The following is a 15,491-nucleotide window of genomic DNA, read 5'->3' as shown; positions in this document are numbered from 1 at the left end:
CTTAACTTTACGCCTTGAATTGAAATCTATTAAAAATAGATGCAATCACCAGGTTTGACAGATCGCAGTGTATGTGCTATTATAATCTAATTACATTTCTCCTCCCACTTTGCTAAATAGTGTGTAAATGCCGCATCTCGCATATTCATTGAGGCAAATGTACTACCTGGATTAGGGCTATTTTATAATAATCATAATAATAATACATTTCATTTAAAAACAGCACCTTTCAGAACACCCACTTTACAAAGCATAAAAACACAGCAAAAGATAAAAATGAAGCTATTGGAAAAGCGGTTTTAAATAAGTGGATTTTGCACATTTGAAAAACGCAGTCCTTAGTGCACACTATAAGTAAATCGGGTTGTACATTTATCTGTGTCTGTTTACTGTGCTATGAGGTCCAAATGCTCCTGGTCCGGCCCATCTGTCAAAATTTCAAACCCATTGTGGCCCGTAAGTCAAAAAGTTTGCCCACTCCTGCATTAGCCTGACAAAGACGAGGTGGGGGTGGGGGGTGTCGGACAACATACTAAGAGACGTTGAGAGAAGAACAGGAACTTCATGTATTCGAACTGGAAATAGGCAACGTCAGCAATTTTAAACAATGGACATTGGATTCAGAATGAAAATCAATATGAAGGCCAGACAAAATAACTAAAATAGAAAATAATTTTATGTAGTTTTTTAAATTTATTTTTTTTACTCTTCACATGCACCCCCCGAGTTATCATCTAAATCGCTTGGTGCAGGGAAAAAAAATAACGTCCAACTTTTTGCATCCAAGTTTATTTTGAAATTCCCTACTCCCCCTGTACAAGAAAAAAAAAAGATTTTCCAGAAAGGCAGCAGTGAACTATCAGCGATAGTACTTTTCTTGGGAAGGAAAAATTATAATCACAGTGTCTTTTTTTAAATATCTCTACTGCCGTCATCTTTGGCTGGGTTTCGGCAGACAACTTTCTGTCTGACCAAATTCCTGGGAAGCAAACATTTAAGCTAATAGAGTAGAGCTGTGGGGTTTATGTTTTACAGTGCCAATGCAGGAATGTTCTGGACTGTATACATCTTTTTCCATTTAATTTCAACACAAAGGGAAAAAAAAACAATAAAAATTGAAATAAAAATTACAGTTTGTGTTCACAACACAAATATTGTCTGGGGAGATAGCGACAGTATGTCGAATTTAATAAAACTGTATAGACAAAAAAATAAATCTACAAAATGGAGCTAAGTAAATATTACACAACAGTAAACAGGTTTTACTTTTTTTTTCTTTCTTTTTTTTCTTTTCTTTTTTAACTCTTTTCCATTTAACCTCTACACGAAACCAAAGTTCTTGGTCTTAATGGCTAACAGAAGCTTCTGTTTGAGTATCTGTTTTGAAGAATAGAGTGGCACATAGAGGCGCGAGATGCACGTATTGGCTGTGGGGAGGTGCTGGTCGTCTGGAGGCCGGATGGTAATGGAGGGCATTGGCTGAAAGCCCTCTTCGCTGGCTGGCAGGGATGGGCTGGAGGTCCAGAAGTATACCTGATGACAAGAAAAAGTCCAATAAACTTTGGAAAAATTCATGCTGATTGAATGAGGATTACAAATGATTTTTGCCATTAGGCCGGTCGTGTGAGTATTTACGAATCAGATCTTACCAGATCTTGCCTCTCAGTCATGCTCATCTTCTCCACTATCGACCAAAACCAGCGCTTAAACTGCAGTAGTTTGTCTGCATTCTCTCCTGTTGAACAAACGAGTCTTTGTTTGGTATTATCAGTGTACGCATGCAATAACTGTATTGTAAAGTAAAAAAGATGGCTGACGGATGGTAGATCAAGACAGCAGACGTACCAGACTCGTCATTGAAGGAGGTGAAGCTAATGAGCATCTGCACATTGACCTCTCCGCAACCGTTGACAAGCAACCGAAAGTCCTCAGCAGTCAGATCTTCCAGCGCGTTCTTAGGAAGCACATCCAGCAAACCCTTCCTCATTGCCTTGGATCAAAATAAAGTTTGTGAATGTGTGTTTTCGAACCAAACTTGATAACTGTTTTGATGGTGTATTTACAACCAAGGAAAGGGACTCACATGGAGCGGTTGTTCAGCCACGACCAGCATTCTGTGCTCTGCGTACTTGCGCACATACTCGTACACGTTGAGGGGAGTTACTGGCATGTTGACCCCACCAGAAAGAAGCTCCACCTAGACCAGGAGGAATACAGTCAATATTAAAATAAATAAGTTGGCTGGAAGCATTGTGGAGCTCTATTAACTTGCACTGGCTGTATGGCAGGCGTCTCAAACTCAATTTATGTGGGGGCTACTGGAGTTAAAAGTTTGGGTGTGTCTGGGCCGCATCAAGTACAGTATAACAGAAAAAAAGGTTAGGATAAGTTTATTTTAATTTTTTTAAAGCACAACTAATCCAATCTTCTACTCAGCATGTTTAGTTATCATTACGTCTGATTTCTTGAGTACCGCAACTTTCTCCCTGCATTCAACAAGACATTGGGATGCCCCTGTGTTTATAAAAAACAAAAAAGTGTCTTTTTTTAAAAAAAAATTTAAAGTGTGATTAAGACGTAATACTATCCTCCCCATATTGCAGATTTTCACCAATCCAAAATCCCCTTGAAAAACAAGTAACTCAAACAGATGAATCCCTGTTTAATATGATAGTGCTGCTTGCAACCACCTCGGATGAACCTGTTGTTTAGTGAAGGAATCCTAATGAGGCCATTACCTGTCCAGCCCCTTCCTCTTTGCAAAGGTCAATTGCAAAGGCCAAATCCATCGCTGAAAATACGGCTTCCGCTTCCCCGGCCAGTGAATGGCGGATAAGCTGCCTCAGACTCTCGTACATGACCGGGTCAAAGAAGGCAAAATCATGCCAGTTCACCTGCAGTGAATAATAGAGGAGTTATTGTTAGTACAATCAATTTAATGTCACAAATCGTATTCCAAAAGAAGAGGAGTTTTGCATACCTTTCTTCCAAGCAAGACCTTGATGACATGTCTATTCAACGTTATTGGACAGAGTTCATTCTGGAGGAGGCACAACCCCAATATCCTGCAAGGCAAACCACAATCAAGTTAAAAAGTTGGCCTTGAAGAATATAAAAGCAAATGCGACCCAAATCAGATTTTTTTTTTTTTTGCCCATCTGTGACGTGACCTGTATCAATCATGGCGGACCATGGAAAGGAAAATACGCAATAGAAGGAAAGCAGGGTCTTAATAGCTTTAATTAATATTTATGAGGACAATTCTATTCTATTTTACATGCTGACAAACATCTTGCAACTTTGCTGTACCCTTAAGCATACATTACAGTGAATAACTTAACAGCTAACAACAGTAACCCTTTGTTGTCTCAATGAAAAACCTGCTATACGTCAATGAGTACCATACAATGTAGACCAGGGGTGGCCAAGTTCGGTCTTCGAGAGCCCCTATCCAGCCTGTTTTCCATGTCTCCCTTCTTCAGCGCAGCTGGATCTAATGATCGGCTCATCAGCAAGCTTTGCAGAAGCCTGATAACGATCCTGATCATGAATCAGGTGTTGAGAGTAGAGAAAAACATGGAGAACAGGGTGGATAGGGGCTCTCGAGGACCGAACATGGTCACCCCTGATGTATACAGTATTTTGCTACAAAAAGAAATTGTCCCCTGAAAAAAAACTGCTTGTATGTGAATTCACAAATGCCAAACCGCAAACATGTGAGGTTCCGTGGTTTATTACCTGCCGATGTTACGGAAGCAGTTGAGTCTGGCCTCGGTGTTCTTTCCAGGCCGAGGAGAGTAGAAGCCTCGTTTGCCAGGCTGATAAAAAAGAGGAGCGTTGTCATCCCCATCGTCTGGGTCATCAAGCTCCATATCCACAACACTACGTGTTGAACCATGACGCTTTCGGTTCTCCTGTTGCTATAAAATCACCAAGAGAAGACCAGCTTAATGGCACAGCACTTGCTAAGTTAAGGAAAAGAAAAAGTATAAACACGAATTTCAAAATGTCATATCACTTTGTTATTTGATTAAATATTAAGTTATGGAAACATAAGGACAACAAGATAAATTACTTGTGTTTTTTCTGGAGCCTCCAAAAGACCCAGATCCAATATACTGTCAGCACCATTTTCCCTGGGTAAGACAGAGTTCATAGTTAGTCCCATTGGATATTGTTTTGTTATAACAGTGAGATACAGTTGAACCTGATTATGAGTCATTAAGAGGTATTGATAGTTTTTTTTTTATAAACAAAAACAGAAGAAGATGGTTCACTATCGTAAAAATTGAGTGTTGGTTGCAGAGTTAATCATAAATGTATTGTGTAAGAGCAGAGGTGAACATATTCTTACCTTCCATGTGCAATGAGCAGCTCCATAGCCTCTTCTACTCTGGCTCTGAGAGAATCCTCACTAGCCAGCAGCAGCAGAAGTTGTGCAGGGGATAATTCCAGTAACATGCCTGTGATTTTACTGGCAAAAGCCTGCAGACAAGCAACAAGTCTTAGGATGTACTAGAAAGAATTGTAAGTATATAAAACAACCACAAAACAAAACAACTTGAAAAAGGCATGGCTGATCGCCGTTACTGTTCAATAAAGTTAAGGTTAAATAGAAATGTGTGGAGAAAAACAACCACCCTGTATCCCATGGGCATCCGCCAGTTGCTTATGAAACCAGTATAAGTTCTATAAAAGTTCGTCAACAAAACGAGTTGCAATTCTAAGGTCAAGAGTTTAGAATGAAGGTGTTTTTTGAATGACTTCTTATATATCTGTTAATTGGCCACTTTATTAATTGAATAAGCACATCTAATTAGATCCAAGAAAAAGGCTAGATCCACAATTGTACCGTTGGGCGGCATTCAGATTTTGACACCGTTTTACCGTCTCCACATTTCACAAGGGTATAAGGTAATAGTTGCTAGTTTTAGACTTTATTTATTGTTTAAGACTTATCTTGCGCTGACAACAGCCAATCTGTCTAGAAGTCAATGGTCACAGATCTGTTCACTGTGTGCTCTGGTTGCATTTGTAATAATCTTTTGTGTAATGGAGCGCATTTTAATGTCTGTCACTCTATGACAGCACGTCTTTGGCTTAAGTGCCAAAACACTGTTTTTCTCAAACGGGTGTGTGGTGGTAAAACAGCAGTTGTTTTAGTGACATTGTAACTTTGCAGTCGGTAAACATGCATATAAACACAGACTAGGACTGTAAATATGGCCCAAAATTTATACCACAGTATGAATTGCATCCCATCATGGTAACAGTATATAAAACGATATGAAATTAAGGGTAAAAATATTTTTAAATTAATAATAATTTAATAAATGAGTCATTTCTGAATAGGTCATTTATATTCTCGATTAGAGAAGCCAAAATTTTCAAATCAATAACAATAAATGTTAATTAGGTAAACATTTACTAAGCAAATGTCAAGTTGGAATAAAATTGAGCAATTCCTGGTGCAAAATAGTGCAAAAATAAATAAATACTGCCGATATTTTAAATGAAAACAGTAAATCCGGTTTTCAGTTTTATTTATATAATTCATTCAAATGACTGTGTCCTATGTCCTTGGATTAATTGGCCGCCCCTTGTCGATAAATATTAATCGTCCCACGTCGCCGGCCGCCATGCACAGTTCCCGCGGCGATGAACAACGAATAGTAATTGTTTGTCACATCTGCCCACCCCAACAAATTAATGTCCTCCTCGGCGACAAATTAATGAGCGTCACCCCTTGGCACGCTGATGAAAAAAATAAATAATTCTCCCTATTTCTTTACAACCCAAAAATTGGTTGGGTTAAAAAAAAAAGTATGACAATGTAACTCATGGCCAGCAAACAATGGAAAGAATGAAACGTCTTGATAAACTTTTCAACTAAACTACTGAATGCCAAATTAAAAAGAGATAAAATGAAAACATTGCTCAGTCATTGAGTGAAATTCATGGTGGATGAATGAATCTCTTTCAAATGGGGAAGCCCATTTACAATAAATTGACTCCTAACTCTTATAATGGAAAAGGTGACAAATTGTAAAACAACTCTCAGTTAACAATACTACAAATGATAATTTGTAGCAATTTTAATTGACAATATAAATTGTAGAAATAGAATGGGAGTAGTTTATGCAACTTTTGGTTTGTCCTTTAAGGAGTCACCCACAGTGATTCATTTGAATGACTTGTTCGGCAATCACCAGTTAATGAGCTTTTTAATAAAAAACTCTTCATTTTAAATTAGGTGACGTCATCTTAGACCTTAGATCTGAAAGACAATGGTAAAAACAATTGCCGATAGAGCGGAACACAGGCTAGGGTGCCAAATTGTAATCCCCTGGCCGCAATGGTAACTGCAGTGGCCATATGCGCTGAATACATTTACACGACAGACATAAAGACCACACCTTTAATGACTGATTTTGTGAGAATACAGTTCTCATGATTATTTTATGGTGTAAGTTGTAAAAAAAAAAAAGTATTGCAAGAAAATCAAACTGTTAATGGACAAGGTTGGTCGACTCGTTGCCTACCGGTTGCATTGCATGAACACGTGGGTAAAGCCTTTCCCCCAAAGCTTGTCTGTGGGCAGGCAGGGGGTCAGGCTCATCATTGGGATTGCCCTCTGATGACGGTCTGAACGGCCTGGTGTCTATGGATAGCTGTCTCCTCGAGTCTCTGTCACATACAAACACAGATATTCAATATGTCTTTCATCACAGAGTTGTGGTGTGCTTTAAAAGAAGCATGTGAAGTTTGAGTTTACCTGTCCCGGTCTCTCCTTGAGCCCGCTCGTAGACCACCACTTCTCCTCTCCCTTTCCCGATCTCTGTTTCTCAAGCGCTGCATAAGATCTAAACAAACAACCACAACAAAGTAGCTTAAAGTTCATTTTCAATGTGAAGTTAACTGCTCATTATGCAATAATGAACTCAAGTGCCAAAATACAGTATAGTTTCTTTATAATTTCATACTTGAATTGTAATCGTGATGACACGTACTGCTGGCCTGCATGCCCTTGCTGACACTTTGGACGCAGTCCAAATTGGGCAGCTTGTCATTGGAGAGGAGTGCCAACGCAATGGCTGTGTAGAAGCTGCGGGCTACACCACTGCCCTCGCCCGGCTCATCTTTGAAGGTGACCTTTACTCTGTGTACAGCCATTGGCGTGGTTGTGCACCTCCTGCCAAAGTGAGTATTCAGCTGACGCATGGTCTGTTGTATTAGCTGGTCTCTATCACGATCAACTTCCAAGGCCAAGTCTCGGGATTGCAGGTTCCTTAGCTTCTCCATTTCTCGGCGGAACTTCGACTCCTTTACCTCAAAGCCACCGAGCTCAGTGAGAATCTTGAGAAAAAAAAAAAAGTCTTAAAATATGATTAAGCATTTACGTTATTTTTTTCCACCAAAATTAAGTCATCAACGAATGTTTAAATAATGTAACAGGTTTAATAGGTAATAAACTATGACAATTGCAATAAAAAAAAGGAAAAAAAAGTAGTAAGTACCGATCCAGGCTCAGCCCCAACATCCTCCATGAAGACACGACCAAAGAGTTCCAGTGACAAACGCCAGCGTCCAAGCAGCATGTCATGTGAAATCATCATCCCCATGAAGCTACAATGAGGTCTGCCCAATGTAAAACAACAGGGAGTGTCAATGTTTAGTCTGTTACCATATTCTGACTAGCTTAAATGATACTAAATTAAATAGCTGAAGTCATCAACAGTGTAAGCAATGAAGAGTAGACAATTACTTTTTAAACTGTAGCATGTCATGGATAGCTACAATAAGTATTTTGTATCGTACTAAATCAGCAAGAAAACCTGGTGAATGTTACCTGAATGATGGAAGAGGCGGTCCATCACTTTCAGTGAGGCCGATCTCAGCGAGCAGACTGCTCTTAAGTTGAGCAGCAAGGTCGTGGGGTGAAGGGCCAGCTTTTGAGGCTTCCAACTCCTGGTCTGGCAGCGACTGGTTCTCAGAAGTTCGCTGGGTAGTCTCCATACTCATCACATTCTTCAGGTTGGCCGAGTAAGACATCTTAGTGGGCAGGATCTGTGGATTAGTGGGATTTAAGGAAGTCTTGTGTTGGGAGACGACAGTGTGGTGGTGATTGAATGGTAATATGTAAATGGGAAACAATAAGCAAGCAAAAGTGTGCGTTTTAATGTCTACTTGAATGACTGAACAACATAACATACAATATAGGCATTACACTGTGTTTGTTGCCATTATTTTAAATGCTTTTTCTTGAGCAGTGGAAATAAAGAATTCAAATAGCCTTTACAGATTCAAGTAGCGTAACAAAGAATGGCATGTTTGTTTGTAAATTATATTAGAACACAGCTGCCCACGTGTTCTTCATGTGAAGAGGGGTGGTATACCTGAGAAGGGGAGGGTAGAGAGGCACCCAAGTTTCCCTCCAGGCAGTTTCTGTCCACACTTGCCTCAGCCAGGCCTTTGGTTGCCATGGATGAGGATGAGTACAAGCCTTGAGAGGGTCGTCCAAATAGATCCTCTTTCCTTGCATTAGGCTGAAAAGGTAGTATAAAAGACCAGTTATGGTACTCTCACCTGAGATTCATATTTATTCACCAATACACATGGTGAAGGTATAGTGAATAATGTAAAATTGTGACTTAAAACATGACATAAGCTCCTTTTCAAACCTGATATGTAAGAAAAAGGTAAGTCTTTTAAGGGTAATATTTACCGGTAATACAGTTTCCATACTATTTGATATTGCATATTTAAATTGTTTATATATATATATATATATATATATATTTTTTTTTAAATACAATTTATTATTTATTTAAAAAGTGGGATCATCATTCTGAATGTAGGTGTGCATGAGCTTTACTCTGCAGATTGACAAAGCTACAATTCTTGCCTGCAAGAGGTGAGGTTGGTCTGCCAATGGAATGGCCTCAGCCAAGGGGACATCAAATGGATTAGGTGGGATACATCCCAAGAAGGTCATGGAATCCGAGCGACGGAAGAAAGGATGATTCTGACCCGTTTCAGCAGGAACAGCATCTTCATCTTTGTCCTGTAAATTTGAACCTGGAGCAAGACAAACTTGTTAGGCCACAAAAATATCCAGAGTTTTTGAAAATATGTGTATTTATTTGTCTTACTTTGATTGGTGTCCTCATCATTTTCATGTTCAGAGTCCTCATTGTCCAAACCCAATTCCAAAATCTCTCGATTCCTGCATGAATATGAACAGAAAATGTGTAAAAAGTGAGGTAACATGTCAACAACAGAGAAGACCCTATGAAACTGAACAGATCTCCGGCACAGAGAAACCAGGTGGGAGTAGATTATGCCCTCTTTGTTACATAGCTCATTACATCCTGCAAGCATAGCAAACAATAGGGAAAGAAAGCCGACAACCTTTATTGTGCTGTTAAACGTAAAAGAAATTCAATCTAGGTTGTACATTTTAACAGAGTTTAAAGTGTTTAAAGTTGACCATTGAAAATCTGTAGGTATCTATCGACACATTACAAAGTGACTGAGAAATGACAACTGAAGAGGCAGTCAAGTTTTTATAGTTAAATAAAAATTCAAAGTTTCATTTCTGAATTATATTGATAACATATAAACACAGGTAAGCAGTATAAAATGTAGACTCTAAGGAGGAAGGTTGGACACATTTTTGCCGAGATCCAAATCCAAAATGAACAATGTGACTGAGGATAGTCACCTCTTTCTATCAATCTGTGGTGTCTCAAGAGTGGTCTGCTGGTTCATGGCTTTAATCCAGTAGATAAGCGCCTGGAAAACATATGCCACGTGTTTCAGCGAGCAGACATCCAGCACAGGAAGCACATCCGAGTGCTCATCGTTGTGGGAGCGCATGAGTGACAAGGCATAGTTCAAGAAGTCGCCGCGTGCAGACATGCCCTGGCGAGCAGTCAATAGAGTGGCCGCTCTCCTGAAACAAAATGAGTGACAACATCCTTACTAGACCAATTGTGCAAAAGAAAAGGCTAACTACTACTGACAGATTTGTATTCATGTATTTATACCTGCGGCCTTCTAGGGTGCGGAGGTTGGCCTCCTCCCGAGCAGTCATGCGTTCCCGCCGAGCTGAATGCTGAGAGGCATGCAGCGGGTGACTGGGGTGACCTGGGTCACCAGCAGATGACAAAGCTGAGCCATATCTCAACTGTGCCTCAGTGGAATCCATGATGGACACCATCCAGTTCCAGGTGGGAATCAACTTTTCCTCAACATAGTTCTGATTGGAAAACATTGGTCATTTAATATAGAGCTAAGCTAAACTTAAATATACAGCCACCTCCAAAAGAATTGGAACGCCATGGTCAATTCCATTGTTTTTGTTGTATACTGTAAACTATATTAACTTTAGTGATAACATTTTATATTTGGTGGCATAACTTGCAATACAGTCCATTCCATAAAAATTGGCACCACTGCTTAAGATGTTTTAAAAGCCTTAAAGTCAACTTTTAATACAGGAGCATGAAAATTGTATTGCATATAGTACAGTATAAACACAGTATAGCAGTTTTACTTTCTTTTCATCAATTTTTAATTATATATATTTTTTACCTTTCTTTATTGCATGACTTGATTGACATGATTTTTCTCCATGTACATGGCTTTATTAAACACCAATACTTTTGGAGGTGAGTATAAATAAATATTTCCAGAATTGGTGGCATTGCTATAGTTCACCTGCAGGTTGACTGCATCCTGATAGGTGAGCTTCACGGAGGCAGGATACTGCGAGTAAACAAGGTGGTTGTACTTTGGAATCAAACTCATGAGATCCGAGATCTGTCTAATGACAATGCTGTAGGCCCGGGCTAGGCTACTGGCAGATGTCAGATAGCTGCTGGTGTTGCTGGCCTCCAGAGCGGCTGCCGCTGCAGCAGCACTGGAGCTGATTGCATTTGAGCGACGCAAGTTGGTTGGGTCGATATATATGAGTCCAGTGGAGCTCGCTGTTAAGAATGAGAGGTGTCCATATTAACATACACTATGTGGTATTACTCACACAAACCGTTACTGAAGAATATATTCATGCAAAAAAAAGCCAACAAACAGCTACTGACCAGCTGATGTTGAGGAGCTGGGGGGAGCACTTCCAGTAGCTCTTTGGCTGGGGGTATTTCTAACAGCCCACTGCATGGATCGAGGTGCCTGAGCTGCACTGTTGGCATGGGAAGCATTAGTTGTCCTCTCCAGAGGCTCGTCAAAGAGAAATGTCTCTTGGTCAACATCATCGCTCTGACTGCTGCTGCTGTCTGAGTCACTGGAGTCATTGGACTGAGAGTCATCCTCTGAAAAGAAGGCAGGGACACTGCTGGCACCTTAAAAAAGAAAAAAGAAAATAAAATACACAGAAGTTAGTGTTTTGTGTATTTATCTGCACCGTATTTGTATTTCAGTATTTTTTCAGGCAGGCACGGACGGATGCATGTCCGTCGGGAGTCACACAACTTTAGGACCCACTCCGATATGACTGATAAAGTCAAAACAGTATACTGTAAAAGTATCTTTAGTGACAGACGTTCTGTGACTGAAATTTGTACAACTTTGTGCTGCAGTTCAGAATGAGAAACATTAGTATACACATTGTAGAAAGTCAAAGAAAAAAAATTGTACTCAAACATTTGGGAAGGCTAGAAGTTGAAGTTGATTAGAGTAGTGTTTGCCAACCTGCCAAGGCTCCTATTTAACATAGAAATAATCTCACGGTAAACCACCAAATTAAATTATGGCTGAAAAGTGTATCATGTTTATAAGTATTTCATATCCGTCAATATCGATAATTACTGAATTGACCCCCCCCCCCCTCAAAAATAAGAACCTGGAGAAAAAAGGCTGAATTTGACAATGTAAAAGTAACTGGTTAATAAAAAGAACGCCTTTAAATTTGGGGGGGGGGGGGGGGGGATCATTATTCAAAATAAGCACCTGGATAAAATAAAAATAAAAAGAGGCAGAATTTAGGTAATTTTATTTTTAAATATAATATTTAACTTTTTTTTTTTTAAGAGGTCATACAACTACGATAAAGTTAAAGTAACTGGTTAATATAAATATTAACGCCTTTAAATTTGAGGGGAATTATTCAAAAATAAGAACCTGCAAAAAAAGGGCACAGGGGTGGGGGTGCAATTGTTGGAACGCGGCCATCAGTGGCCGGAAACGACGCTGATGTGTAAAACCCGGAAGTGGCATCTACCCCATTAGTAAAACAAATAATGAACACAAAAAAATAGTAAAGGTCAGAAGGCGCTTACAACAGGGAACAGTGTATGTTTTAAAAATTCACTTTTGCCCTGTCATCTATATATGCACTGAAGTAAAGTGGAGCTCATACCAAAAATAGGAAATGCGAAAGACGCCTTATTGCTTGTAAATGAAATACATTGGGTATTCAGGCAAGGACCGTTTTTTTTTTTTTTTGCTATATCGTTAGCTCTCCATAACATCTCACAACCCTAAATGCTGACAAGAGCACTTGTGACTTTAAAAAAAAACACACACATACGCATCTATTTTTGTTTCCCCAGATATTCATAATTTTTTGTTTCAGAAAGTAGAAATGTTCTAAGAGTCTTGAAAACATGAATGTTTTTTCATACAATGGGTCCATTTTGCATACTTTTCCAGACCTGAAAACTTGTGACATCAACTTCCATAATCCATACTTGCGTAGGAACCTTGATGCATATTTAGTAAAGAGTTTGAGACTTCAAAGATGGGTGAACACTTATTTACAAAAAAATACAAAAAAAACTAACAATTGTGTCTACATGTGTAAAGAAAATGGCTATTTAGAAAGTCATGTAAAAGTAAATAAAACCCAACCTGCTTCAGAGCCAGCTGTGGCTGCTGTGACCACACTCCTACGGCCACTAGCATTATCCTGATTGCTGTGGTTACTTTCACTGTCGCTCTCAGTTTCAGCCGCTGCGAGAAGATCAAGCTCCATGTCACTACCTAAAAACAATAACCACAGACAAAAAAATACTTCATCTCTGTTAAGGGCAAGGTTTTAGCTTCAACTGTCAAAATAAAATAAAAACAGTCGCACCATCTTCATCATGCTCATCATGCTGCCCTTCTGCCTCAGCGTTTTCCTCTCCCTGTTCTTCTTGATCATCATGATGGTCTTCCTCACCTGCTACTCCTTCAACTACTTCAACCTAAGAGATGAGCACAAAATAATTACACCGTGTTGCAAATTATTATGCATATAATGCAGTATTTAAGTAAGTTTAAATCATATTTTCACTTTTTTGTTCTGTGATGAGGCATTGTCCCATCCTTTATTTACAACCTATTTGTTTTATGTTAAACTGCTGTACATAAAAATTTTGATCATTTTGAATTAATTTTGGGGGGGATATTCTGCTGTCATCATTTTATTATTTATTATTATTATTATTATATATGTATTATTCAGTTGGATTTTATGCTGCAAAAAACCCTTACATGCCAAAAACTTTACAAATAAGTAATATGTTCTCAATTGCTTAAATAATACAGTAAAAAGATGCTTAATATGAAAAAATAACAATAGAAATAATAATAATTTAAACTTGATATATCGTAAATATAATGTCAGGCACTGCTTTAAGTATTTTGGAAATGGAACAAACATGCAGCAAATCTTATCTTATCTCCAGAGACAACATCATTCAAAGTAAAACATATTCAGTCCTCAAAGAGTCAATGTGTAGAGAGAAAAAAATGCTTGCTCGGTTAACCTTGGCCTTGATTTAAAACACCCACCTCTTCCACATCAGCTGAAACGATGTCATCCTGTTCCTCATCTCTGCCTCTGACAGGCTGAGACTGGCTGCTATGCCGGGGTTGAGGGTTCCTAATGATATACGACGCAGTAGTCTGGCTAGAGCTGGAAAAATAGAAAATGCCTAATTAAAAACAGCTTTTTTGTGGAATTACAGTACTGAATATAAGTATAGCCACCAATAGAAAAAAGAAAATGTATCTTGCTTTGTTTATAAATTCATTAGAGATACAAATCGGGAAAAAAAAAATCAACACACTTGGTAGATTGATCGGGGGAAGGTCTCGGAGGAAGTGGTTCAACAGAAAACAGCTCCTCACTGCCCTGGACGGCATCAATACTTGTACTAGCCAAAGTAAATGGGGCTGTCGGTCTTGCGATGCCCATTCGCACTGGAACAATTAGCGACTCTGCCACATTGCAGAGCTCCTCTACAGCATAGGGTAGAAGAGCTTGGAAAACGCGACGACATTTACCGATGGGTTGTGGGATGAAGTTGCTGTAAGGAAGAAACAATTGGAGATGCAAAAATCAGAGCGACAATTCATTATAAACAACATTAACTAAACCAATATACAGTAAATCGGTGCACACTGCCTTCTTCACCTACACACTGCGGGCATGACGTCACGTTCGCAGACACAGAGCGGGAAATTCAAACCCGAATCTAATCTGAAAACCATTGGCCAGAAGCTTGCAGGAGTACCCATTGTAAATCGCTATGGTGTTAATCTGCTCATTAGAAGATGTTTGAGTCATAAATGGTAAAATAAAAAGATTATATTAAAAAGATATTTTTGGGCATATTGCTTTAAACACACTTATGAAATGATATATAAGATACAATAATGATGAAAGAAATGTATACATAATATATTTCTTCTTTTGTATACCTGGGTGGCTTCATTAATGCTGTTTTTGCATGACCCATGTCAGGATCCCACTCCGCTAACATTACATTCCTTACAGAAAGGCAAAATGCTGAAGTGATCAACAAGGCCAAGCAGTGTGCAGAGTCAACTGACAGAACACAAACGGCAACCAGCGGCTGACAAAACAGTAGTGACATTAATCGCAGGATTTAAATTAAAAATGACGCTGGCAAACGGTGAAAAGACAAAATTAATAAAAACTATAATAATGATAATAATAATAAAAATAAAAAGTGGAATATCGGGAACGTAAACCTAGAAACCGTGAAGCAGGGTTTTTTACTAAGTAAACATTTTTTTTATTTTTGCTTGTATGTGGAAGTCTTACTTTTTCTTCTTGGATGAGGCCATCTCCACACTGAGGATTACAAATACTCTAGATACAGAGCGTAGAAATCTCCTCGTGACGTTGACTGCCTCCTCTCTTCGGCCAAGAGTGTACTTGTTCTGCAACTCCTTCACCAGTGTACCAAGTAAAGTGTCTATGAACTGACACGGGGAGAAGACTTTGTATAGTCGAATGACTCGGTAGTAATGTGAAAATAAATTTGGTTTCACAATATTCCAGGAGCAATAAGAATTAAGCATGGTGCTGAGTGGACTTACAGTGATGTCGGGAGCACACTTGACAATGAGGCAGTGGGTAAAACAGTCGAGGCGAATGGTGCCGCTCTGCTGATTCAAGTAGACCTGCTCTTCAGGAAGGAGATGGGCAATTCTGCTGCTAGCACTAAGACTAACAACAA

The 15,491-nt window shown here is 39.0% G+C and overlaps 1 protein-coding gene across 5 annotated transcripts in view; it reads right to left on the bottom strand.

Moving 5' to 3' along the window:
- Nucleotides 1-773: 773 nt before the first annotated feature.
- Nucleotides 774-15,491, bottom strand: part of ubr5 (ubiquitin protein ligase E3 component n-recognin 5) — a 43,614-nt gene continuing 28,896 nt past the window's right edge. For 3 of the 5 annotated variants that reach the window (XM_077575125.1, XM_077575127.1, XM_077575128.1), the window contains exons 32-58: nucleotides 15,352-15,481; nucleotides 15,074-15,234; nucleotides 14,073-14,312; nucleotides 13,795-13,918; nucleotides 13,094-13,205; nucleotides 12,868-12,999; nucleotides 11,103-11,360; nucleotides 10,723-10,991; nucleotides 10,050-10,261; nucleotides 9,725-9,955; nucleotides 9,153-9,226; nucleotides 8,906-9,078; nucleotides 8,397-8,546; nucleotides 7,850-8,067; nucleotides 7,518-7,638; nucleotides 6,984-7,356; nucleotides 6,776-6,863; nucleotides 6,543-6,687; nucleotides 4,355-4,485; nucleotides 4,076-4,136; nucleotides 3,739-3,920; nucleotides 2,981-3,065; nucleotides 2,739-2,894; nucleotides 2,084-2,197; nucleotides 1,846-1,990; nucleotides 1,650-1,735; nucleotides 774-1,533 (exon numbers count right to left, since the gene is read on the bottom strand). In XM_077575125.1, the coding sequence (XP_077431251.1) occupies nucleotides 1,321-1,533; nucleotides 1,650-1,735; nucleotides 1,846-1,990; nucleotides 2,084-2,197; nucleotides 2,739-2,894; nucleotides 2,981-3,065; nucleotides 3,739-3,920; nucleotides 4,076-4,136; nucleotides 4,355-4,485; nucleotides 6,543-6,687; nucleotides 6,776-6,863; nucleotides 6,984-7,356; nucleotides 7,518-7,638; nucleotides 7,850-8,067; nucleotides 8,397-8,546; nucleotides 8,906-9,078; nucleotides 9,153-9,226; nucleotides 9,725-9,955; nucleotides 10,050-10,261; nucleotides 10,723-10,991; nucleotides 11,103-11,360; nucleotides 12,868-12,999; nucleotides 13,094-13,205; nucleotides 13,795-13,918; nucleotides 14,073-14,312; nucleotides 15,074-15,234; nucleotides 15,352-15,481 (4,384 nt within the window). In that variant the 3' untranslated portion in view covers nucleotides 774-1,320. The remainder of the gene's footprint in view (nucleotides 1,534-1,649; nucleotides 1,736-1,845; nucleotides 1,991-2,083; nucleotides 2,198-2,738; nucleotides 2,895-2,980; nucleotides 3,066-3,738; nucleotides 3,921-4,075; nucleotides 4,137-4,354; nucleotides 4,486-6,542; nucleotides 6,688-6,775; nucleotides 6,864-6,983; nucleotides 7,357-7,517; nucleotides 7,639-7,849; nucleotides 8,068-8,396; nucleotides 8,547-8,905; nucleotides 9,079-9,152; nucleotides 9,227-9,724; nucleotides 9,956-10,049; nucleotides 10,262-10,722; nucleotides 10,992-11,102; nucleotides 11,361-12,867; nucleotides 13,000-13,093; nucleotides 13,206-13,794; nucleotides 13,919-14,072; nucleotides 14,313-15,073; nucleotides 15,235-15,351; nucleotides 15,482-15,491) is intronic. The other 2 variants (XM_077575126.1, XM_077575129.1) reach the window with 1 other exon arrangement.

Source organism: Vanacampus margaritifer, chromosome 9 (genome assembly GCF_051991255.1).
Source record: "Vanacampus margaritifer isolate UIUO_Vmar chromosome 9, RoL_Vmar_1.0, whole genome shotgun sequence".
Classification (NCBI taxonomy): domain Eukaryota; kingdom Metazoa; phylum Chordata; class Actinopteri; order Syngnathiformes; family Syngnathidae; genus Vanacampus; species Vanacampus margaritifer.
Note: the sequence above shows the minus strand (reverse complement) of the source record. Positions and strands in the feature narration are given on the sequence as shown.